The sequence below is a fragment of the Ailuropoda melanoleuca genome, chromosome 4, assembly GCF_002007445.2.
Source record: "Ailuropoda melanoleuca isolate Jingjing chromosome 4, ASM200744v2, whole genome shotgun sequence".
Lineage (NCBI taxonomy): Eukaryota > Metazoa > Chordata > Mammalia > Carnivora > Ursidae > Ailuropoda > Ailuropoda melanoleuca.
The window spans coordinates 45,155,889-45,179,837 of record NC_048221.1 but is presented as its reverse complement, the minus strand read 5'-3'; the positions used below and the strand labels follow the sequence as shown (position 1 = coordinate 45,179,837).

The following is a 23,949-nucleotide window of genomic DNA, read 5'->3' as shown; positions in this document are numbered from 1 at the left end:
CAATGGGCAACCAGAACAAATCCTTAAGCTTCAAGAAAGGCAATGATGATCTTTTCAAGAAACCCAGCCAGGCCACATATACCAGCTCTGACTCACTCAGGATAAGCCATTTTGGAATCCTACCTTGGAACAAGGCTATCACCTCCACGGAGAGTGGTGGGGTCCAGCTCAAAAATGGAGGAGATGTCATTGCCTTCAGGCACAGAGACCAGGGAGTACACCATCTTGTCTTGGGCATTTCGCAACCTGCTTCGAGAGGCGTCCTGATCAGGGTCCACCTGAGGAGGAAAAGTCATCAAGTCATGGATTCTGCACGCCAGACCCTTCCCTCACTACAATCACTGCACAGTCCACAGGAACAGGGAAGAAACAATAGTGAACATCAGCAGTTGGCAGGAAAAGAACCACAGCTTCAGAGCAGTCATGAAAGATGATAATCGGCCACCCACGCCAAGAATATTTACATGCTACCTCATTGTGTTGCAATAAAAATGTTTAAACAATGCAGGGTTACAGTAACAGATGTCCATGGAAAGAGGGCTATATAGGTGATGAACAAGTCCGTATGGCTACACCCGTCTGCAGTAGTTGGAAGAGAAAAGAAGCACTTTGAGAAAACTCATCCTGTGGATTTGGTTAGGGGTCATTGTGTTAATTTACAATTAAATTGTCTAGCAATAATATGATACATCTACTTCCCAGGAGAAAAAGTAAAATAAAATAAGCCTGAATCCAAGTGTTCGTAAGCAGAGATCCCAGTGTGGCCAAGAAAAATATCTGAGAAGTCAGACTAGCCCTGAAAAAAATGTTCATAATTAATCAAGAACCGCTGCCAATGACAATTCAGGGGAAAAGGGGCCTCTCTTGCTATGTAAGGGATTTGGCGGAGGCTGAAGAGAATCTCTGACAGTTAAGACTAATGAACAATGACGAAAGCTTTCCTGAGAAACTATAAAAACACATTCTAGGCTCCAGAGCCCACCTGCCTGAGTGGATTTAAGCAGCATGCTTAGACTGTCACGTCCTCTCTTAGGCTTTGCAAGGTGTCTCCCAGTGCTGTGACTCTACGTGGGATTATTTTTAATTTTTAACATCCTTGCAAGAAGAACAACATCCACTTGTATCTACTGCGAAAATCACATTTTCTTTGTCACTAACTTGCTTTGCTTGGGCTGAGGCACTGACCCCTTTCCAAATGGGGAATGGATAAAAGGAAATCAAGTTTAACAGGCAAAGGAGAGAGCATGAGAGAATTTAATTCCAGGGCCTGACATCTAGGACTGCAGGCGGTAGTCTGCTCTAGGAGTTCACTGGCGGCCCCAACTTTTGTCTGAGAAAAGGAAGAAGGGAGTGGGGGGAGGGTGAAGAGAGGAGGATGGAAGGAGAGAATGGGAAGGAGGGAGAAAGAAAATACAAATGCTTCTTTTAATACCCAAAAACTCTGTGTCCTCCTCGCAATGCCCTCTCCTCTAATACCTTGCGGCACGACCTAAACAAACCCACAACTCGTTGTTCTCTCCACCCTTAAGTCTGAATCAAGTGGAGATCACCAAGGACCTCAGTTCAAGGAAAAGCTCTGTCCTCTTCTAACTACTCTGACCTGCAAAGTCTTCCACACGCCACTTTCAAAATAAACCCCGACCTGATTCTGGCTCGAGACACACAGCTTAGCTACAGGCTGGCAGTTCAATTTCAGACCTGCCGGAACCCTGAAGAAAAATTAAAATTGCACGGAGGGCCTGTATCTGGACTGCGACTGAGCAACAGCGGCTTCACGTTCTTTGTGGGCAGTCGGCGTTTGCCACCTAGTGGGAGGAAAGGCGCATGTACAAAAGGCTGCAAGACAAGAGCCAGCCTAGGGTTGTCCTTCCTCTCCCTCTGGCGTCAAGCCTGTGGCTCATGGGTGCTGCTAAATGGAGAAGGACAAGCTCAACAAGCTAAGTAAGATTCCAGGCCAAGATTCCTACAAGCACTGGAGGCCAGTCTTGAAGACGTACGTGACCCACGAGCAGAACACAGTTTCCTCTCCCAAACTTTCCCAACTCCAGCTTTTCTGCTCAAGTTTTCTGGCCCACAAGAGGGTGAGGGGTGCAGGACTCTGCTGATGCTAACACCTTCCCCACAGAGGCAGGAGCTGGGCCGCTGGCCTCGTGGGTGCAGGGTGAGCTCCCCAAGCCCTCCTCCCTATGAAGACTGCCACCCAAGCAACAGCCAAAGCAGCCAGGGCAATGCGGTCTGGATCTGCACCCAAGCCTGCTGGCACATTCCACCACCGTGCCATGGAGAAGCATGAGAAAATAGAGAGATGCATGAACACTGAACCAAGGCATGTGATGAGTTAGGACCACGCTCTGGTTCCTCATCAGTCCCACAAAAGATCATAAAATCTCCCCTAACTCCTTTCACACGGCTGCTGTGCAGCCCAGATGAGCTCATGGAGGTGAAGGCCCTACAAAATGCTACTGATCGTGTGCAACTTACACAAGCGCTACTTACTGAGCACTTACTATGGGCCATGTCTTGGGCATCACACCTCACTTGGTCCTTGCGACAAGCATATCCACCACTTTTACAGAGGAGGGAAGTGAGGGCCAGAGAGGGGAATGTAGCTCGTTCAGTCACACAGCTCATACAAGGGGGGTCTGCTATTTAAACCCAGGTCTGCCTCTTCCCTGCCCTGCATTGCATCAGTATGTTCTTCCTCCTGCACTACAAATGCCAGACCTCCCCACGCCCATCGAGAAGCCAGGAGAGCAGCCCCGTTCCTCACAGAGCTCAAGGTTCAAATGGACATGAGCTCTCACTGGCAGAAGCCACAGCTCTCCTTCCAAGTCATCTGAGAGAGGAGACTTACTCTGTGTTACAGCCCAGAAGGCAGCGCTAATACCATTAGATGTAAGTTCCACAAAGGCAGTTCTTTCTCTCAAAATAAAGAAGGTGCAAGGACAAGAACTGCCTTATGAAAAATGGCGCCCCTGCCAGTCCAAGCCTCTGAAGACCGGCCACATGAACACTACGCACAGAGGTGGGGCAAAGATTTCCCTGCATGTTGGCAAGAAGTCGGACCAGGTCAGTGCTCTCAATCTTCCAGGGAACATGGAAGGGCAGCTTTCAAAATGAACTCTGGAAGTAAGGGTGAGGAAGATGAAAGGAAGGAGCAGGGCCCTCAGCTGCTCCCTCAAGAATCGAGAAAGACATGAACTCCTGTAGCACGTCCAGGAACTCATGACATGAAGCCCTCAGCTAGAACTCCTCTTCATTCCTTCTAAAGCTAACTTTCTATCCAAACGTAACTGCAAGGTTCACCCTTCCCTCAGAATTCGGACTTTCCAAAGACAACTGCATTCTGTATTCTCTCTGCCCCAAACCCCTTTACTCATGGATCCACTTTAAAACCTGTAAGTTCTTCCAGAATTTTACACCCCCCCCCAAGCAAAAAAGAAATACGCTCAGTACCACCTACCATATTCACCAGAGATGATCACATGAACGCACAATGTCAGAGTAGCAACTATTTGCATTTTTTTAATCCTAGACTAGAATGAAGCACTGCACAAGAGAAGGGCTTTATTGATAGCCATCATTTCCATATAACACAACCACTGCCCTCTTTAACCCACAGTTGTGGGCAGTTCAATCCCCAAGTGCCTCCAAATCAGCATTAATTGGTTATGGCTTCAAAAGAAGGATCCTGTTGGCATTAAATTCCAAACCACATTATAAAGTCTATTTCTGAGTTTGCAGAAAGCAAGGACAGATGGTTAGACAAGTGAGTGTCTAATCAGATGTCAGGAGCACCACACCTCATGTGTTACCTCCATCATCTAAATGACACTATCCATCTCACACACTCATTCCCTGAAAAAAATCTGGGTGAGTCACAGATTGAGGTGAACAGCAACTGGATATTCATTTGTAAAAGCCGACTTCTTAAGAAGCCATCTCCGTCTCTAACCTAGGGGCATTCCAAGAGATATCATAAATTTCTACAACTTAAAGGTGAAGACCCCTTGACTAAGCACACAGAAGGAGCATCATTACTGATAGTCTTGGACCAATCAGAACACAGGGAGATATGACTGCCCTCAGGGAAGGATAGAACAAGACCCTCTTTTAAGGCATCCTAAGGTTTCCCCTTCCCCATCACTCAATGCTGAATGGCAGTTTCTCAAGTGGGGTTCCAGATCATTTGGCCTCACCCTACCGGATGGAGACAAGAAGGCTCTTGCTCATACTTACTGAGGGCTGAAACTCCAGGCATTCTTCCTCAAAGTCAGGGTCTACCTGATGAAAAAGAATCATTAGGAAATTAAAACATCCATTGATTTCTCCAGGACTCGGCCCCACTTGCAGGAGACTTCAAGGCCTGCGAACATCTCTGAACAGCTAAAAACATGTCCCTTCCCTCTGTTCATGAAACCAGCATGCCACAACAACACATATCACATGAGTACAACACACACGGAATGATCTACCAGTCACCAAAAGACAGCTCTCAAGTGTCGACAGAAGAACACAATGAATTCACTAGCAAAGCAACAGTTAGAACCCTAAGATAAATAAAAGATCAGTATCCAGTCATTGATAATACTGCTTAGTTTTAGTTAGAAATAAAAAATTTGTGGCCTCCAGCAAGGGTTACAATCGCTTTAGAACATAACAAAAATGCAACCACCATTGGATCTTTGGCAAACTAGGCAATCAACGTTTCTTTCTCACAGCAGGTTAGCTGGGTCCATAATTCCTTATGGCTTCATTTTAAATTTCAACTTAGTCTTGACCTTTGGTTCTTAAGTATTTCAAAATCATCACTTCTTACAAGTATCAGGCATCCCAGAAGGTTCAGTACATTTAGATTCGGCCTTCTTTGGGGTCAGCTGCAGAAGCAATACTGGCACCCACGCATCACCTTGAAAATCTCTGAGCCATCCCACAGTGGAACCAGACAACGGGAGGTATCTCTTGATGTACGACTAGAATCTGATATGAATATGTATCGCGCATCTTCCAGCAAATCAGAGTAAAACTCAGCATCTGTCACACGGTATGATGGCTCCTTAATGTAACACAAAAATTAAAAAGTAAATTCCTCCTGTCCTTCAGTACTAAGTCTTGCCTTTCCTCAAAAACCTTTTATAGACATTTAGGGTAAAGTTAATTTCCTTGATTATTGGCATTCCTGCAAGTAAAAGATAAGACCCTGTCTACTCCACTCGTGCTCTGAGCACCAGAATAGTTGATAAAGTTGTCTAATTCTTTATGTGTCTTAATGTGTCCAGCTTTACATACCATGTTTCACTACAGCTGAGTCTTGGACATTCACGTCAGGAGTAGGGCTGGTAGATAAGATGTGGGGAGAGTAAAATGCAAGAGCAAAAACTTCTATAATCCTAAATCCCAGATTAGCACTCTTTTCTTTTTTTTTTTAAATCTACTCTCTTAGCAGCTTTCAAATATACAGTATAATTAACTATAGTCATCGTGTTGTACATTACATTCCCAAGACAGTATTATTTTCGAACTTATTTTCTCCCCACATCTCGATCAAAATCCCTGTGAAGTACTAAAATGTGTTAATCATCATTACCTTTTCTCGCCTATAAGCAGGGAAATGAGGCAGGAGGAAACAGCAAAGCAGAAGGAAAAGCAAGGTGACTGAGCATCTAACTACCCAAAGGCCACAGGTAAATGAAGAAAAAGGAATGTGTCAACCTTGAAAGAGAAAGACACAGAGGCTGCTACTTACCTCTGCTGCTAAGTAATGCCCTGTAGCAAGATGCTTAAAACGGAAGAGGCTGTTCCAATATCCTGCTCCACCCCGACATGGGTCATGTTGGACTACCTACAAGAGGAGGAATCATTAATAGGAGTGGAAAAAACGTCAACCCATATTAAGACAACACTGAGACTTCACACATAAGTCATAGTTCAGGAGTGATATGTACTAGCTGAAAAAAAAAAAAAAAGAGTGTCTTCCAACAAAGCCATTGCAAGTATCATACGTAACGTCAGAGCTCAAACATATAGAAGCGTTAGGTTTCTCCAAAGAAGAAATAGTCTCCCAGCTAATATGAAATGATGCCAGTAAAAAGGTTGATGGTTTTCAGATTATTTGCTTTAATCATAATAATGTAGAAGTTAAGATTCTACAATTCATCCATAAAAGGCATGACAAATAAAGAAATTTCAGAGGAAACTGTGAAGCATTCTATACTTGTACTCATTTGCTGAAACACACAGATAAGCCAGTGCTCTGAAACTTGAAACTCACAGAGCCTGGGCCAATTTATCATAAAAATACATGTAGCTTCAGCTTCTGGTCATGATGGAATAACTGGCACTGGTAGTTGGTGCCATGAACAACTAAACACTGCACAAAATATATGAACTTGCTATAGACGACTAGGAAACTGGATAAAATACAGGAAACAACTATGTTCAAATGTTGGACAAAAGGTAGTACAAAATTGTGATCTCTGAGAAAAGGGAAACAAAGTGATCTTCATGATTATTCCAGCTCTCTGCCTTAAGGTCCTCTCTGGACGGTAGCATTGGGAAGAAGAATCTAAGCAGAAGACACTGGTCTGAGTTGAGGAGATACATCAGAATTTAGGGAGACTGAAGTGGCTGGAATTTGTGGGGACAGAATACAGAGCTAGCCACAGAAAAAGCTCCAGACATCTACATAGGGGCCTCCTTGAGTTTTTGGTTGAATACCAAGTTGCATATGTGTAAGGTGGGACCACACAATGCCAAATGAAGAATGACAGGAAAGCTGTGAGCTCTATGTTCTCATTGCTCACTTGGGGCTGGGAGGTGTTCTGAGAGATTCCATGGAACACCTGGGGCATTCAGTAAAAATGTCAAAAGGGTTACATCTTAGTAATGGGGCCAATCCAGCCCTAAAAAAAAAAAAAAAGACTGTAACAGATTTGACTTAGCAAATCTTTAAAATAAGCCTCCAAAGCATCAAACTGATTCACAAGTAATTTACTGTTGACAAAACAAAACTCCAAACTCTTTAAAAGAAAGCAACAGAATACAGACACCCCCCAAAGTAGCACCACAATTTCAGTATATAATCATGAAGCACTGGACAGACGAGAATCAGGAAAACGTAACCCATAAACTCAGTGACCTGCCAGACAATATCAAATGATCCATCATGTCTGTGGGGGTTGGTGGGGGCGGGGAAAATATTTGAGAAAGAATGAACCCAAATATTCCCATTTTGATACACAGATTCAAGAAACTCAATGAACTCAAAGCAGGATAAAAACACACACACACACATCTACTTACCCACCCACCAAGGCACATTATAATTAGATTAATGTAAACCAGAAATAAAAAAGGAAAATCTGAAAAGCAGTCAGGAAAAAAAAAAAAAGACACTATATACAGAGAACAAAGGTAAGAAAACACTGAATTCACATCAGAAATAATGCACACAAGATGACAATGGATGCACAACTTGGAAGAACAGGAAGAAAAAAACTGTCTACTTGGATTCTGTATCCAACAAAAATAGCATTCATACGTGAAGGCCATGTGGAGAAACTGGGACCTTAACACATCACAGGTGGGAGTATCAGCTAGTGCGATCTGGCAGGGCCTCAAACAGTTAAACAGCGTTACCATACGACCCACAATTCCACCTCTCAAAGAACTGAAACACCCATGTCCTCACAAAAATTGGTATGTGAATGTGCACAGAAGCATTATTCCAAAGAGCGCAGAAGTAGAAACAATCTAAATTCCATCAAGTAAGAAAATATGGAATATCCATACGATGGAATATTATTAGGCAATAAGAAGGAATGAAGAACTGATACATATGGCAATATGGTTGAACTTTGAAAACACGGTGAAAGTAGTGAAAGAAGTCAGATACAAAGGATCCCATATCACAGTACACTATTTATAGGAAATGTCCCGCACAGACAAATCTATAGAGACAAGAAACAGTAATTGCCAGGAGAGCAGTGGTTTGAGGGGAAACAGGTGTGATCACTATGGAAACAGGGCTTCTCTTGGAGTAATGAAAATGTTCTAAAATTGATTGTGGTGATGGTGGCCAAACTCTACAGACCTAATACAAATCATTAGTTGGAGTTGTATCTCAATGAAACTGCTAAAAAAAAACACACACACAGATTTTTAAAATGAAGGTGAAATATAATTCCTCATTTTCAAATGAGAGCTAAGAGAACTGGTCACTAGCAGGCCTGCTATACAAGAAATGCTATACATGGTATCGTCTTCCTTTTTTTATCTTAAAGGAGCACTTACGATTCCAGAATCTGCAAGAAAAATATAAAAAAGGGAGACATTCAAAGTTTTCCTAGAACATGCAGGGAAAAACCAGCAGGAAACAGTTTTTAAGGGAATAAGAATTAGACAGCTGTTTCTTCGCAGAAGAAAAAAAGAGAGAAGATGCTCTGAAGTGGACTTCTGAGTTAAGCACCTAAAGTTTTAGCAATATAGACCTCAAACACCCTCCACACAAACTTGTGATCTTTAATTCATTCCTGTCAACTTAGAAGTGAATAAGACATGGTACCTGCTTGTAAATGTACTCAAGTCAGCCACGGTGACTCTGCAGGGTTCAGACCTTTGGCGGGGGGGGCAGGACGGTTTATGACAGCATGTTAAAGTTGCAAAAATGTCTGTGAAGTGATGTGAACTGTGCAAAAATAACCTGCTCCAAGAACAAACAGCTCCATGGAAATGGGCACGTTAAGTTAACAAAATGACGGTTTACTTCTTCCTTTTTTCCCTGTATTTTCAGTTTTTCTTTAGTTTCCACTTACTACTTTAAATTAACAAGCAGTAGTTTTTGGGTTTTGTTTTTTTTTTTTGGCACTAGTATCCAAATAACACATGAAAAGTGGTTCTGAAAGACTGTTTTGAACATACAAAATGCTGTGCTGAGTACAACAGTGACATCAGTGAACAATGACAAAGGTCTAGCTCACAAGGGCTTTCTAATCTAGCAGGATTGACAGCGTCTCTATGTAGACACTAACTAAAAAACTCCCAACAAGTGGTATGGGTGTGGAGAGAAGGAGAAAAAGAATAAGGAGAAGGCAGAAATTGAAAACTTTGTGTAGATTCCTTTCATCATGAAAACTAGAAATTTTTCTATACAACGGCCAAGATAAACCTGAGTATTACAACATCCATGTTAAAAGAGAGGTAAGACAATTTTTAAAATGGGCAAAATATTGGAACACTTTCCTGAAGAAGACACACTGATGGCAAATAAAGACATGAAAAAATGCTCAATGTTATTAGCTATCGGGGAAATGCAGATTAAAAGCACAAAGACATTTCACTACACACCTATTAAAATGGCTGGCATTAAAAGGACTAACCGTACCACGTGTTGGTGATGATGTGCAAGAACCAGAACTCTCACATCTTGCTGCTGGGATATAAAATGATATGAGCACTTGGGAAAATAGCTTGGTAGTTTTTTTTTAAACATACACCCACCATATGATCCAGCTATTCCATTTCTAGGTATTTAGCCAAGAGAAATGGAAGTTCATGACTATGAAGAGACTTGTACACATCTGTAATGCCCTCAGAAGCTTTAGTTGTAACAGCCAAAAGTCGGGATCAACTCAAATGTCCATCAACAGGTGAACAGACAAACTGTGGTATACCTTACACTAAACCATTACTCACCAATAGAAAGGAATGAACTGTTGACACATGCAACAACATGCACGAATCTCAAGATAATTATGCTGAGTAGAAAAAAAGACCAAAAAGAGATTACATACCATCTGACCCCGCTTAAAGTTCAAGAACAGAGAATACGTAACCATGGAGACGGAAGTCAAATCAGTGGTTACTTCTCTAAGAAGAAACACAAGATAGTGCTGGAGAGAAGCTCAAGGGAGCCTTCTAGGTGCTGCTAGTCTTCTACTTCCTGACCTACGTGCTGGTTAGGGGACTGTACGTGCACGTAAAAATTCACCAAGTTGTATACTTTTGACCTGGGCACACGCGTCTGCTATACCTCAATAAAAACATAAAACAATTAAAGCAGGGAGGAAGAAGAGAGGAGGCAAGCCAAGACAGAGAAATGCATGTACCCCAAGAGCTGCAGTTACACAGACAGAAGGGCTTCGGGGAGGGGCTCTCATCTCCTCTGTCACCAAGCACTCATGCCATTGTCTGTGGGTCCCATGATTCTAGTCTCTCTCCACCTCCTCTCAATAAATGACATGCTGTGAGCAGAATCACTTATCTCCGTAAGTAGCACTCTGATTATGTTACACCCCTGCTCAAAACTCCTCTACAAGCTCCTCCCCTGCCTATGACTTAAATCCCAACTCCTCACAGCCTGGATAGACGCGCCTCAGGCTCTGGTCTCCAAACCAGTTTGTTTGACTTCCGTGCCTATCCGCTGCTCCCCACCGAACTGGGATGCTGAGCCTTACCTTAAGGCTGCCTTATATTCCCAATTCCGTGCCACCGTCTGACATGAAGTGACCTACACTCCACGCATCTCTGCCTTCAGAAATACCCGTCATCCTGTATGTACCAGTTCAGATGTCACCTCCTTCACCCAACCTGAACTTCCTTCCTCATCCCAATCCCCAGAGCATGAGGAATATGTCTCTGGCCTCTTTGCCACCCAGTGATCCGGGTGTCTCTCTTCTATCCTATCCCTGGCATGAGTCACCGATGTGTCCTGCTGAGTAGGCACTCAAGTACATAACGTTGGGCAGACGAATGAGCAAGGGAAAGGAGGACATGGAAGGAAAAGACAATCAGATGGATGAGAGGAAGAAACTTCCAGCTTCAGTTGCAAGTCTGCTTCCCAAGTAGACATCATTTTCCTCCACAAGCACACCCAGCATCCTTTGGATACGGCACGGCGTGCTTGTTCATCCGTTATCCCGACCCACTTTTGGAAACAGGTGGGCTTAAGTGCCCTACAGATCCCCGAATCTTCTCTCTCCCTCTCCGGCCCCGCCTCTTACCTCCACCTCCCACAGGGCTTTTGAACTCGTGGCAGATGTGGCTGACTGTCGGCCCGTGGTTCTCAGGAAGACGTGCTGCTTCTTCCTGTGCTCGTCGCAGGTAAGGAACTTCTCCTGCTCCGCATGGAACAGCCTTACCACGTCACCCTAAAAAGTCAGCACACGGAGGGATTAAGGGTGATGAATTTTACAAGAGAACTTAGCTGCTGCCCCACGTGGAGCCACGTGCTGCCAGCCTGAGAAGGTACCAAACTCACCCCCTTCAGGATGTCATCTTTGTTGTCACTCCATTTCATGAAAAGGACTATTTTCCAGCTTGTATTGCAGTTGACGGAATTGACCTGGAAAACAAATGACAGTTACTTTTTCATACATCCCTCCCAACGACTGTGTCTTCCAGCACCAAAACTCCTCACTACAGCCCAAGAAGCAGGGCTGTGCTTCCTCCCTCAAATCCTACCAGCTCACACCATTAAGATCACAGGAACCTCAAATTCGACTGGCCTTGCAGATGTGTTTGGTAATAAAGGGTGCATTTGTGCCCATCACCATATATGCTCAAAAGGACTAGAGGAACCTCACTTTCAGCCTTTCTTCTCCAAGTCTCCTGTTCTGTAGTCAAAAAGTAATATTTCAGTAACAACAAGTACTGATAAACAACAAGTACAAAGAGTCCAGCAACTAAATTCTAAAATGTGAATGACGCTCACTAGCAACGGCAGCCACTGCTTGTACGCTCCATATGTGCCAGGCCCTGGGCGAAGCACTAACATTCACTACTATGTTCAGCCCTCAGCAACACCCTAAAAGAAACAGTAAGGACTATCAACTTATTTCAGACAGGAAAACTAATGCACAGGGAGATTAGGTGACTAGCCTCCAAACACAGAGCTAGCGAATGGCAGATTTGGGATTTCACTCCACATGTATGTGACCCCAGAGCTTGTGTTCTCAACCCGTAGACAAATATTTATGTCACAGTCAAGTTATTGTCCTTTTGTCCTGTAATTGCCAAATTTGAGGCCAAGGAGATGTATTGCCAAAATCAACATATCCCCATTGCCAGGCCGCTGATGGCCTGTATACACCCGTCTTAGTAATCCAAGACATTCTCCCAAGGGAAACAAACTGGAAAAAGATGGCCCTCTGACCAGAGAAATTTTGGTAGAAGAGGCCCTTCTCTGGCTTAACAAATTAGGCAATAATCCCCCAGTTATAGGACGCCTAGGGTAGCTAACAGCCCTCACCCAACCCCACATGGCAACCCTGATTCTGGGCCTTGGTTACTCACCTGCAGAACAGGCATGCTGCCCCAAGTCACTAATAAGGTCACTTTCAGCACGCACATGCTCTGGCCTCCAGAAGGCCTGCTCCTGCAACCTCTGCCTGCCCACAAGCCATCACGTGGTTTCCCTTACCTCGTTGCAGCCGGGGTTATCCACCAGCTGATGGCTGCTGGCATGTAGGGGCTGGCCAGCATTGACGGGGTTCAGTACAACCTTGTCACCTATGACCACCTGGAAAGGAAGAGACCAACAGAGCTTTTCACAAAACAGGTCAGAAGTCTCTGGTGGAGGGCAGCTGGGCATCCTTAGACCACCCCCTTGGATATGGCACCCCCTCTGCCAGCACAGCCAAACCCTTCGTAGTACCGGCCAGCCAGGCCCACAGTCCCTGTCCAATCCCTGGAGAGATGCTAAGACCAACATGGGACACCACTGCCAACTGTCAATATTCCCCTTTTCCTATGTTAACAGAGATCTATAAATAAGCTTTGAGTATTAGGAGTAGAAACAGAACATTGCCTGAAGGAAGTCTATTTTTAAATGAATAAAGCTGTAATCTTCTATATCTAAAGCAATGACTTTCATACTTTTTTGGTACAAGCCACAGAAGAAATACTTCTCTATTATATTCCAGCCATATACTTAGGGGCACATATGTGCGTGTATATATATATGTGTGTGTACATATATAGATATACACATCTATATTTATCTGAAACAGAAGGTACCTCCCTAAAACAATACTTAGCTCATTACGTTTAGGACAGCCTGATCCTATCTATTCTACTCCACCTTCTATGAGTCACAAGCCACTACACTGATCTGAGTCCACTAATAGACCAACACTTGTAAAACACTATCCTACAAAGGAGAGCCAACCTTTCGACTCCATCTTACCTTCTCAACTAAGGCACAGCTATCTAGGTAAGTTATAGAATAAAAAAGCCAAGAACTTGCTAAAAATGAAACTCAGGACAAAGCACCTTTATCTTTTATTATGAGGCTAGAATGAAGGAGAACAGAAATGATGGCTTCCTAAGAGGTAAAACTCATCTATTTCCAGTTTGCTACATGTGGGGAGCATATACAATTAAATTTCCCCTAACACTATATATATATAATTACCTCAAAAAAATCCAAAACTTATGGTGAAAGCTAAGCTTTACTGGACTTGTTCCTCTCTTCTCGGTTGAGGGTATTTCCTGTACACCAACTGGGAAGGAATGGTCTGCTTCTACCTGCTTCTGGGATATGGCATATAATATAATACATACCCCACCATATAAACGAACATATACACTGCCCAAAGCTTGTAAACTTAAATAGCAATACTGAAAATGGCAAAGCCCAGTTTGAGGTTAAGGCTAGCTGAGCATTTTGACGAGATTTCAAGCTGGTTAAGGAACACATTTTGTTTTAGTAAAAAACTACAATTTCCAAATCTTAACAAGGTCAGAAGTACGGCTTAATAGCATTCAAACATACTTGTTGTCAAGTATATGCCCACATAATGACATACTAATATATAGCTGACGAGTATCAGAACTGCTCTAAGTCACATGGAAAAGTATTTCAGCGGCTTTATGTCCTAGGGACCCCACAGGAGAGGGGCCAGCTCAGGACCAATCGCAGTCACTGAAACGGGACGGAGAGCCTGCCGGCTTACCGATAAAGGAACAAGTGAAAGAATAATCCTAAAAGCCACTCTCCTTCCCTGCTGTAACTAGCTCTCTTCTCTTCTTCTTTACTAACTTTATTTCCAAAATAGAGAGGCGTTTCCATTCCTCTAATGATCTAGAATGACGGGACACTGCCCGGGACATCTATATATGATAGCTGTTTTCATGATGAAGTTACTGAGGTAATGGGCTATTCATACAATTTCTTCAGAAACTCAGTAGGAAAAACACAGCTACTGTATTTAGGTCACACTTCTCTCCAAATTTCCCTGTTTCCCAAACACTGGTTTCCATAGTGACTCCCTTCTCTTCATACAGGATGAGCCTCTGGTTCCAACTATAAAATTCTCCCAGTTGATGTTTCTGTACAGTTAAGGTTGGAGGCGTGGCATCGGGGCAGGGAGTTTGCACTTACACTGTCTCCGATGGAGCGCAGCTTGTAGAATGGCTGAATGTAAAACCAGGAGCCCTCATTTCCCGCCTCGTCCAAAGTCACTCTCATGGCGTTCTTCTCCAGCAGAGCTGGAAGCCTCTTATTCACGGTTAGGTATTTATTACTTTTCAAATGCAGGAGCTGAAAACCCACGGAGAGAATAAGGTGAGTGTCAGCAGGTCTCTGAATCTCTACGATGCCTCTCTCAGTCACATAATATGTATCAAACATTCCTTCCAGCCTTGAGCTAAGTGTGAAGTTAGAGGGTCACCGAAGTGACTGAGGCAGGGAATCATTGGAAAATAAGGAAGAGCAAAGGGAGAAGAAGCAGACAGATCAAGAAACATTTTATTTTTCCCCCCAACATGGCCATGGACAAGATGGATGTTGTTCAGGTCAAGTGCACCGTCAGCAAGGAACAGCACTCAGCCATCTGTTAACAGGTAGGAGCCCAAGCCCATGTAAAGGAGCTGAGGAACGGCGATCTCAGTATCCCTGACCCTAACATGGAGCTAAGGAAGGGCACTTCTGAGCACAAGAAAGAGTTGAAGAGATGACCCTGTAAGGGGGTAGTCATTTCATGTGGCATAACATGGCTGCTACGAATTTCCACCTTCAACTGCTAAGCACTTTATTCTTGATTCTTGGGAGAACCAAAGATCTAAATGTGAAACAGCTTGTCCATAGTAGGTCTATACCAAGAAGCGTTGATTAATGCTTCCCAAATTAACAGGCTATAAGAGAAGATGGAAGGGTAGATGAAAGATTGCCCAAATCCTGGAGAAATATTAAGACCAGCATGGAACATCATTGCCAACTGCCAATATCCCTTTTTCATATGTTAATAGATACACTCTCTAAAACATTCCTAGGAGGTCCAAACTCTTCTATCAATGTTGTTAGGGTCATAAGTTTAATTTGTGAGTCCCTGGCATCCCTTGGCCGTTATACACAAGGGGAAGGCAATGCCCTCTTAAGTCTTCATTGTTACTCTGGTGAGTGGCCCCAGATGCTCCTCCACACATCTGGCTAGGTGCTGAACTCAGTTGGTTTATAAACTGACATTACCTAGAGATGGATCCCAAGATCCAGGCTTTGAAGAAGTAATTACTTATTAAAGTAATATCAGCTAAAATGTATTCCAAGCTTACTCTGTGACAGCACGGTACCTCTCAATCATTCTAGGAAACAAGTACTATTTTTATTCCCATTTTGCTATTGAGCAAACTGAGGCACAGGAACATTTCCTGCCCAAAATCTCAGAGTCATTAAGTCACAAAATCTGAATTGAAATACACTTAAGGGTTTACATTCTTAGCCCCTGTGCCCACCTGCCATCTTCAGGTCAAGCCATAATCTCTGATCTAGCCACATGAGGCAGTCCTAAGTTCGAAGGCACTGGTCTGGCCCAGTATGAAGCTGATACTGATCTCTGGGCCCACCTGGCCCCTTGTGTCCTTTCTCAGTTGGACAGAACTTGAAAGGAAGGTGGAGTGGGACTGGCAGGACCTATCTTCAAACAGATTTGAAAGCTACTTTACTATCCCAAAAGGCCAAATAATAATAACCTATTTAAACATAAAAGGTTGCTATTACCAATGTGGCGATTCTACTTTCCCCATGCTCTAGATTATCACTGTTCTCTAACAAAAATAACAGTGGGAAGGAATTCCTTTGTAACCAGTCAAGTTTAAATGGTAAGTGCTATCTTTCAGAAAGGGAAACAAGAAAGATAACCAGATGGGTCAGGTCTTCAAAAGTTGGTTAACTATTACCCTTTGTGTCCGTACCAAAATGATCGTCACTAGGTAAACAGAAAAAGGCTACAGGGGCACCTGAATGGCTCAGCTGGTAAAGCCTCAGACTTGGCTTTGGCTCAGGTCACAATCTCAGGGTCGCTAGATGAAGCCTCTGGTTGGGTTCCGAACTCAGTGGAGAGTGTGCTTGGGAATCTTTCCCCTCCCTGTCCATCCCTCTCTTCTTCTCCCCCCTCCCCCTGCTCATGCAGGCACTAACTCTCTAAAATAAATACATAAATAAAGTCTTAAAAAAAAATAAAAACAGAAGAAGGCTACATTTGGCACTGGACCTCCTCACACACTATTTTCTGCAAGGATAGACCCAGATAGATTTTCTTACAAACCCCGCCGTAGCTATTTCCTAAAGTGTGTTTTATCCCCATGCCAACTTTAAAGGCACAAGGGATAAACAAGTAAACCTCACAACCCGTGAGACAAGACATGAGACCTGTCATCAAATATTCTACCTGAAGGTACAGAATTGCTCTCATTGCCCCTGTGACCAGCTCTTGTACCAACGGATAAAAGTTACAGGCAAGCCAATGTTTACCCAATAGAAAGAACTTTCAAGGAAGGCAAATGAATCAAAAGTGCAGCAGCCAGGCTCATTTCCAGATAGGGAACTTCCCACTTAAAATATTTGCACAGAACTCTAATTACCAACTGCAGGGCAGAGTAGTGCCTTCTCGCACTGAGAGAGGGACAACTCAAAAGCCTAAGAATCTAACCCACATAAGAAGAAACACTAGGCCTTTTGCACCAGACTGGCTGTCTCCATGGGAGTCCTGTTGGAAAGCTGTCCAAACCCAATCTCATGTGTTTATTTTTTGGTTTTGTTCTTCGTAACGCTCCAGCTCCAGAAGAGAAGAGCGGCCATGACCTACCTGGATCACGTTGCCATACTGGATTACGGTCCCCAGCAATTTCCTGTTTTCTGTCTCATTCTGCTTCTTTTCCAAGTCTGCAGCATGCTGTACATGGAGAAGAAAGACTGGTCACAAAGAGGAAACAATGGCTTATATTTCTCCACAGTGATGCAAAACCAATGTCACCAGTTCATATGAGAACCACAGGAATAAGCAAATACCTAAGCAAAGTGAGCAAGGGGGTCAGGAAGCGATCCCACTCTGCCCTTGTTTTTGTTGGCCTTCTTGGCTTTTTTTAAATGTATATTTTTTTCTTTCAGGCATTTATGGACATCTGCTTAGGTTAAAACTACGTCAAAAGCTTATGTATTTTCGAAGAAAATAGGTTAGGGGTGGGAGAGAATTTGCATAGCCTTTTATGATTTGTAGAAGTCCTCTTTTAAGGTTTTCGAGTAAAATAAAACTGAATTTAAATGCTGGTTTCGGGTGATTTCTGGTTTTATGTCCTGGAACATTCATGAGCCTCAGTTTCTACTTTTGTAAAATTAGGATAAAAATAGTAGCGACACTCTCACGTGCCATAGCGCCTGGTCACTGCAGCACTTATGGAATGCTGGTTATTACTGTCAGATATTACTGTAATTTATTTAATTTTTATGGTAGTTCCCTGAGGGGAAGATCATTATCACCATTTCAAAAAGAAACAGACTCAGAGATTAAAAGGTTTATTTGACGTTGCAATTAGTTGGATAGTGGGTACACAAGGGGTTTGTTACACCATTTACTTCTGTGTACATTTGAAATTTTGCTTAATAATGCCTTACTCTGGGGCACCTGGGTGGCTCAGTGGTTAACATCCACCCTCGGCTCAGGTCATGATCTCAGGGTCCTGGGATCAAGTCCCACATCAGGCTCCCTGCTTAGTGGGGAGTCTGCTTCTCCCTCTCCCTCTCCCCCTCCCCCTGTTCATTCTCTCTTTCTCTGTCAAATAAATAAATAAAATCTTTAAAAATATAATGTCTTATTTTAAAAATCACGTATCTGTACTGTAGTATGTGTACACACCCACGTACACACATGATGGAGTATCACTCAGCCATTAAAAAGAATGAAATCTTGCCATTTGTGACAACATGGATGAACCCAGAGGGTATTATGCTAAGTGAAAGGAGTCAGACAAAGACAAATACCTTATGATTTCACTTACATGTGGAACCTAAAAGACAAAACAAATCAACAAACAAGGGGCGCCTCGGTGGCTCCACCGTCTAGGTGTCCAGCTCTTGATTTCAGCTCAGGTCACGATCTCAGGGTCGTGAGTTCAAGCCCCACATTTAAAAAAAGAAATGAACAAACACAAAAGCGGAAACAGACCAATAGATAAAGACGACAAACTGGTAGGTGCTAGAAGGGAGAGGGCAGGGGATGGGCAAAATGGGTGAAGAGGAGTGGGAGGTACAGGCCTCCAGTTATGGAATAAATAAGTCATGGGGATGAAAGGCACACATAGAATACAGTCAATGATACTGCGATAGTGTTGTATGGTGACAGATGGTAGCTACGCTTGTGCTGAGCATCTCATAATGTATAAGCGTGTCAAGTCACTGTTTTACACCTGAAGCTAACGTAACATTGTGTGCCAACTATGCTTCAATTGAAAATAAATAAAATATAATGATGTTGGATATTTTTAAAAAATCACACATCTATTAAGTAGCAGAGGGAATCCTCAAACCCACATCTGGGTTAACTGCAAATCTATAGGTACAAATGGGGTCAGGAGACATTACTAGTCCAAATTTGGCATGCTCAGGAACCTGGTAAAGCTGAAGAGAGGCTTCCAGAATAGTCTGCCAGGGCCATCAACCAGAACAGGCATTTTTATTCATTTACTTACATACCTCAGAAAGTATTGTTATCATATTATAACAAAGCTGAAAGGGAACCAGCTGCCCCCAAACCTAGACTGGGTCAAACAGAAGTAAATTAGCAGGGAAGAAATTCAGTATCTAATCTGATGGATAATAAAACCCTGGTGACCAGCTGTGCATTTCAGAATAGATCCCATTGTTCTCTTCCAGGAGTTTCCCTCCTTGAGGCCAGATGTCCCTAGATGCCAATGGGCTAATAGGTCTCTTTGTCAAGAACAGTCTGCATTTTCACCAGACCTTCGGGGCCTGGGCCTGGTCCCACCACATACCAGCTTTACCATCTTGGCCAGGTTACTTCATCTCCCCAGGCCTCACTCAGTATTCTCGTTCACAAAATGGGGACAACGCAAGGGAGATCAGAGAAAATGTGTGCCTGATACATCATAGGCATCCAATAAATTCTAACCATTATTATTATACATACATTTCTAAAATTAGGAAATATTCTAATGATGAGAATTTCAACTGGTGAACTAAGTTGGGTGGGGGAAGAATCTTTTCATTTCCTTCAAATTCAGCATCTGCTCCATCTCTACCTTCAGTGTAGGTATTTTTAGGAAGGTACATCTTTTGACAAAAATAAGCTGCAGAAAGCAATCCTAAACCAAAAAGAAACCACATTACAGGAGGGCATGATCTGCCCATGTTAGTGCAGATCACTGTAAGTTTCTCACATCTGTCTACCCTGTAAAACAATGGTCTATTCAGAGACTTCCCTCCTCCTCCCTCCTGGAATTAGTTACCAGTCCGCTTCCCTCAGTTACCCAAGGATAAAATCCACTGGGTTCAAGAGACATACAGAAATAATACCAGTGCGGACAACATGGCTATCCTAGGCATCCGAACTGCCCTCAGCACCGTTCTTAGCTCTCTCTTTCCCTCCATCCACACCCTCCCTACATTTCCTCCCACCTCGGTTGTCCCTAGTTTCATGCCTGTGCTGCACCCCTCCAGAGATCTCTAGAGTACCCCATAGTTTCTGTAGGTAGTCTCCCAAATACAACACGGGACTCAATCCACTTGGAAGGAAGGTTTAGACTTCCTAGAGAGGCATTTGTTCTTTCTGCTAAGTAGCTGTCTCCGGTAATGTGGACAGAAAAAAAAAAAATGTCCAAGTGAGAAAAATCAATATGTTCAATAAAATGACATACAATGCTTTCCAACAAATAGTTTTTCCTCTACTCAAAACCTCATACTGAAAGGACTCGTCTTTAGTAAATCACAAAGCAGTGTTTCTTAGACTTAAATGACATAAAGGTTACTGTTTAAGAGAGAAAATTCTCATGGACCTTCCTCTTACTCCTAATTTCCAGTGGCCTCAGTTTAAGAAGCACTAATCTAAAATATTAAGTCCCTACCTACGCTTAGATGAAGTACAAAAGTGGCAAATCAGTATTTGTTGGCATGTCAAAAAGAAACATCAAGTCAGTGATCAAGAAGGCATATATTCCGTATTAAAAACTAATTAAATACCACCAGCTCTACAGATTAAAGGGCACTTGTCTAAAAAGATATAAAAGGTAAAATTAGAAAATATTAGAAAACAAATACCTAAGAACCTCTCTTAAAATACTGAACGTCACATATGAAATACTGTTAAAAGGTTTAATGATAACCAAGCCTACATAACTACTGAATGAACATTCAATGCATTAACCTTGTGGACCATTTGAAGAATTCACTTTTTCTATAAGCATAAGCGTACTTTAAAGACTGAACTCTCCAATTCATTTTACTTTTTTACTGAATACATAAACACCAAATGTGGGGGCACCAGGGTGGCTTAGTCGGTTAAGTGTCTGCCTTCAGCTCAGGTCATGATCCCAGGGTCCAGGAATCAAGTCCCACATAGGGCTCCCTGCTTGGTGGGGAGCCTGCTTCTCCCTCTCCCTCCGCCTGCTGTTCTCCTGCTTGTGCTCTCTGTTTGCCAAATAAATAAATAAATAAATAAATAAATGAATAAATAAATAAATAAATAAATGAATAAATAAATAAATAAATAAATAAATAAATAAAATATTTTAAAATAAACAAACAAATAAATAAATACCAAACGTGATCATTTGAGTTTGCCCATTGGTCCTTAGATAACTTTCCCCACAAAGCCAAATTCCAGTCTTAGACAAAACCATTCTTCCTGCTTTTTGGGTTCAACAGGTGAGGCACAGATTGATAAAAACGGAGTCAGGTACTAACTATACCTGGGCCCACTGATCGAGGTTACTTCACCTGTAAACAGAATGTGACTTGGTCTGTTAAACCCCTCAAGTACATTCTAAGGAATGGCCCATGCTGTAAGACGGTGAACAGACAAATCTTTCCGAAGATTATCTGGCCATGTCTCTCAAAGTTTTTCAATGGGAGCAACTTTGATTTAGTAATTCCACTTCCAGAAATTTCTCCTAAAAAGACAATCTTGCATACAAACAAGGCCATAACAGCTAGTTTCAGTACTGTAAAAACAGCCAGGATTCCGAATACCACCCACCCCACAAGGAGTGGCTGTGTAAAATTACAGTGCTGGCATACAGCAGAGGAACCATGTGGCCACTAAAAATGAAAATAAAAGATTCTTATTTATTCATTACGCATTAAGTGAAAAAAAGTGACTTAAAGAAAGAGAAGACAGCAGTATGTTCCCATTGATACTTCAAAATGTAGAAATACAGGAATATAATAGGGGGGAACACACCAAATATAAACCAAGATTATATTTGAGGAGTAAGATTTAGGGATTGCAATTTGTTTCCGTTTCTGACTCATGTGTATTTTGCAATTCTTTTTCTATCATACTCATGTGTACTATTTCTTTAAAAACCTTATCATATCTCTGTGACAAATAGCCTGGATTTTTCAAAAGAGTCATCTTAAATGTGTTATGTTTGCAAAATTTAAAACCTAATAATTTAAATACCTGTTGCTCTTTTCCCTTACACACTAGGTTGAGGACTGTTTTGAATTTCTAAGGAAGAAATCACACTTAATGCCACGGTCTCTATCACCATGGTTCACCATGGATATTACCATGATCCCTAAGCAACATCAAGGTCAATCTTATCATAGCCACCTGTTATTTTATTTCAGAAAAACAGAGAAACCATTATTCAGTTACTACAGAAAGGTCACTGCAACAGTGGGGAAAGGTTATTTAAAGTCAACAAGCTCTACATTGTGTAATATGATATGGAATAAAGGCTTCTGAAAACAAGCAACATAGGACCCAGGCTTCGAGGGACAAGAGACTTGTCACTCCTGGGCTTTTCTTCGCTTGTCAAGACTATGACTTCATGTAACTGACCGTTTCTCAGAACCAAAACAATGCAGGTCAAAACGCTGTCAGCAAACAGTAGCCAAGGCCTTTGAACACATTATGTGATTTGTGGGAGGGAGAAGCTCATTTTGCCAAGACTTTTAAGAAATCATGACCCGAAGAGTTAGAATCCAGCTGGTCCTGCAGAGGAACACACAGTAACCAGCCACTAGATGTCATTCTCCCTCAGAATGCTGTTTATGTGTTGCTTATCCTAGTCAAAAGGAAGTCAAGTGGTCTAGACAACTAATTCCTTAAATGGCATTAATTTAAAATAATCTGACCTTTGATTGGGGTGCTGCACAGTAGTTGACAAAAATAAAAATGAAAACCCACTGGACACTTCCCATCAACCCCCAAAAGCAAGCGGCTGCCCAAAATACAACAGTTTAACAACTGCACTAAAGCACGTACACGAGTTCCAGACACTAGAGGGAAAAAAGATCCAAATAAGCAGGAAAGTAGGAAATGCACAAAGTCAACATCCAAGTCACATCAGTAATCCTAAATCAGGGGAAAGTACTAGTTTCCTTTTTAAAAAATGTTTTAAAGAACCAATAACATGAAAGAACTATTTCACTTTCTTTTTTTTTTTTTTTTTTAAGTAAGGAGATCAGAGTTCTTGACCTCCTTCAAGATTGCATTTTTTCAAATGTAGTTTTTTTCACTGTTCATTCATGGGAAGGCGCCCTGAAAGCAATATCCATTGAAAGGAGACATAACACTTCATCACAGGTTGGAAATGGGTGGCTGAAGAACCCGACCCAGCTTGAGACATTATTGTACTGAATGGATGCTTTAAACTTTAATTGAATTAGTTGCCAACATTTTTTAAAAACTGAGATATTAGATATAAAGCATGAACTTTTAGCTTCTCTTGAAAAAGTAAAAGATGCGGCAGCAGCTCTGGGCCCACGTTCCCACATAGCAACAGCGAGGGGACGGAACTGCCCCCTCTGGACCCACACACATGCACACTCCACTTAGCAACCAGGCCCACCAAGTTCCTTTTCTTCTGCTTGGCTTCCTGCATGGTCAAGAGGAATCTGAATTTACAACTGCTACTGTAAAAAGCATAGGAAAAGGAAGGTTTTTGAGGGGTACTAATAAGATCTAATTGAACAGAATGATTTTCATATCAGAAAAAGAAAAGTCCAAACTATGAAAGATGTACTTCTTCCAAGATAACCCCGTAGGCATAAGCACTAAATAGCTAACGAGAGAGCTGTGCAAGATTAAACAATCTTGCCCAACACATTCAATTAGATTGCCATAGTCCCAGCACAGACTTTGGGAGGACCCTGGGTCATCACAATGGTTGGGGGAGGCGAGGAGACACTGATATTCAGTGTATGGGAGCCAGGATGCTAGATGGCCCGAAATGCATGCTACAGTCCTGTATAAGGCTAAAGCATCATGCATCCTGTATAGTTGTATGTCTGGTAGACGTTCACATGGGTTAAAATGCTGTCTGCAATTTCTGGGTCTAGCTCCTAACTTCACTTTATGTATCAACACAAAGCATAGTTTTACATGGTTTAATGATGATTAAATCATTTACCCAAAATGCAAGTGCTGTTTAATAAAGGGAAGTGTGTACTTTGCATTCTTTGTAACACTACCAAGATCTGCTGACCATTTTGGA

The 23,949-nt window shown here is 42.4% G+C and overlaps 1 protein-coding gene across 9 annotated transcripts in view; it reads right to left on the bottom strand.

The window, feature by feature from the left end:
* ITPR1 (inositol 1,4,5-trisphosphate receptor type 1) overlaps positions 1-23,949 on the bottom strand; it is a 328,561-nt gene that overhangs the window by 185,342 nt on the left and 119,270 nt on the right. For 7 of the 9 annotated variants that reach the window (XR_004624746.1, XM_034658671.1, XM_034658672.1 and 4 more), the window contains 9 exons: positions 17,082-17,168; positions 14,381-14,539; positions 12,419-12,517; positions 11,258-11,341; positions 11,001-11,147; positions 5,747-5,842; positions 4,910-5,056; positions 4,240-4,284; positions 124-278 (listed from right to left, as the gene is read on the bottom strand). Coding sequence is in view for 8 of the 9 variants with exons in the window: in XM_034658671.1 (XP_034514562.1) it covers positions 124-278; positions 4,240-4,284; positions 4,910-5,056; positions 5,747-5,842; positions 11,001-11,147; positions 11,258-11,341; positions 12,419-12,517; positions 14,381-14,539; positions 17,082-17,168 (1,019 nt within the window). In the remaining variant the exon portion in view is untranslated. The remainder of the gene's footprint in view (positions 1-123; positions 279-4,239; positions 4,285-4,909; positions 5,057-5,746; positions 5,843-11,000; positions 11,148-11,257; positions 11,342-12,418; positions 12,518-14,380; positions 14,540-17,081; positions 17,169-23,949) is intronic. The other 2 variants (XM_019800455.2, XM_034658677.1) reach the window with 2 other exon arrangements.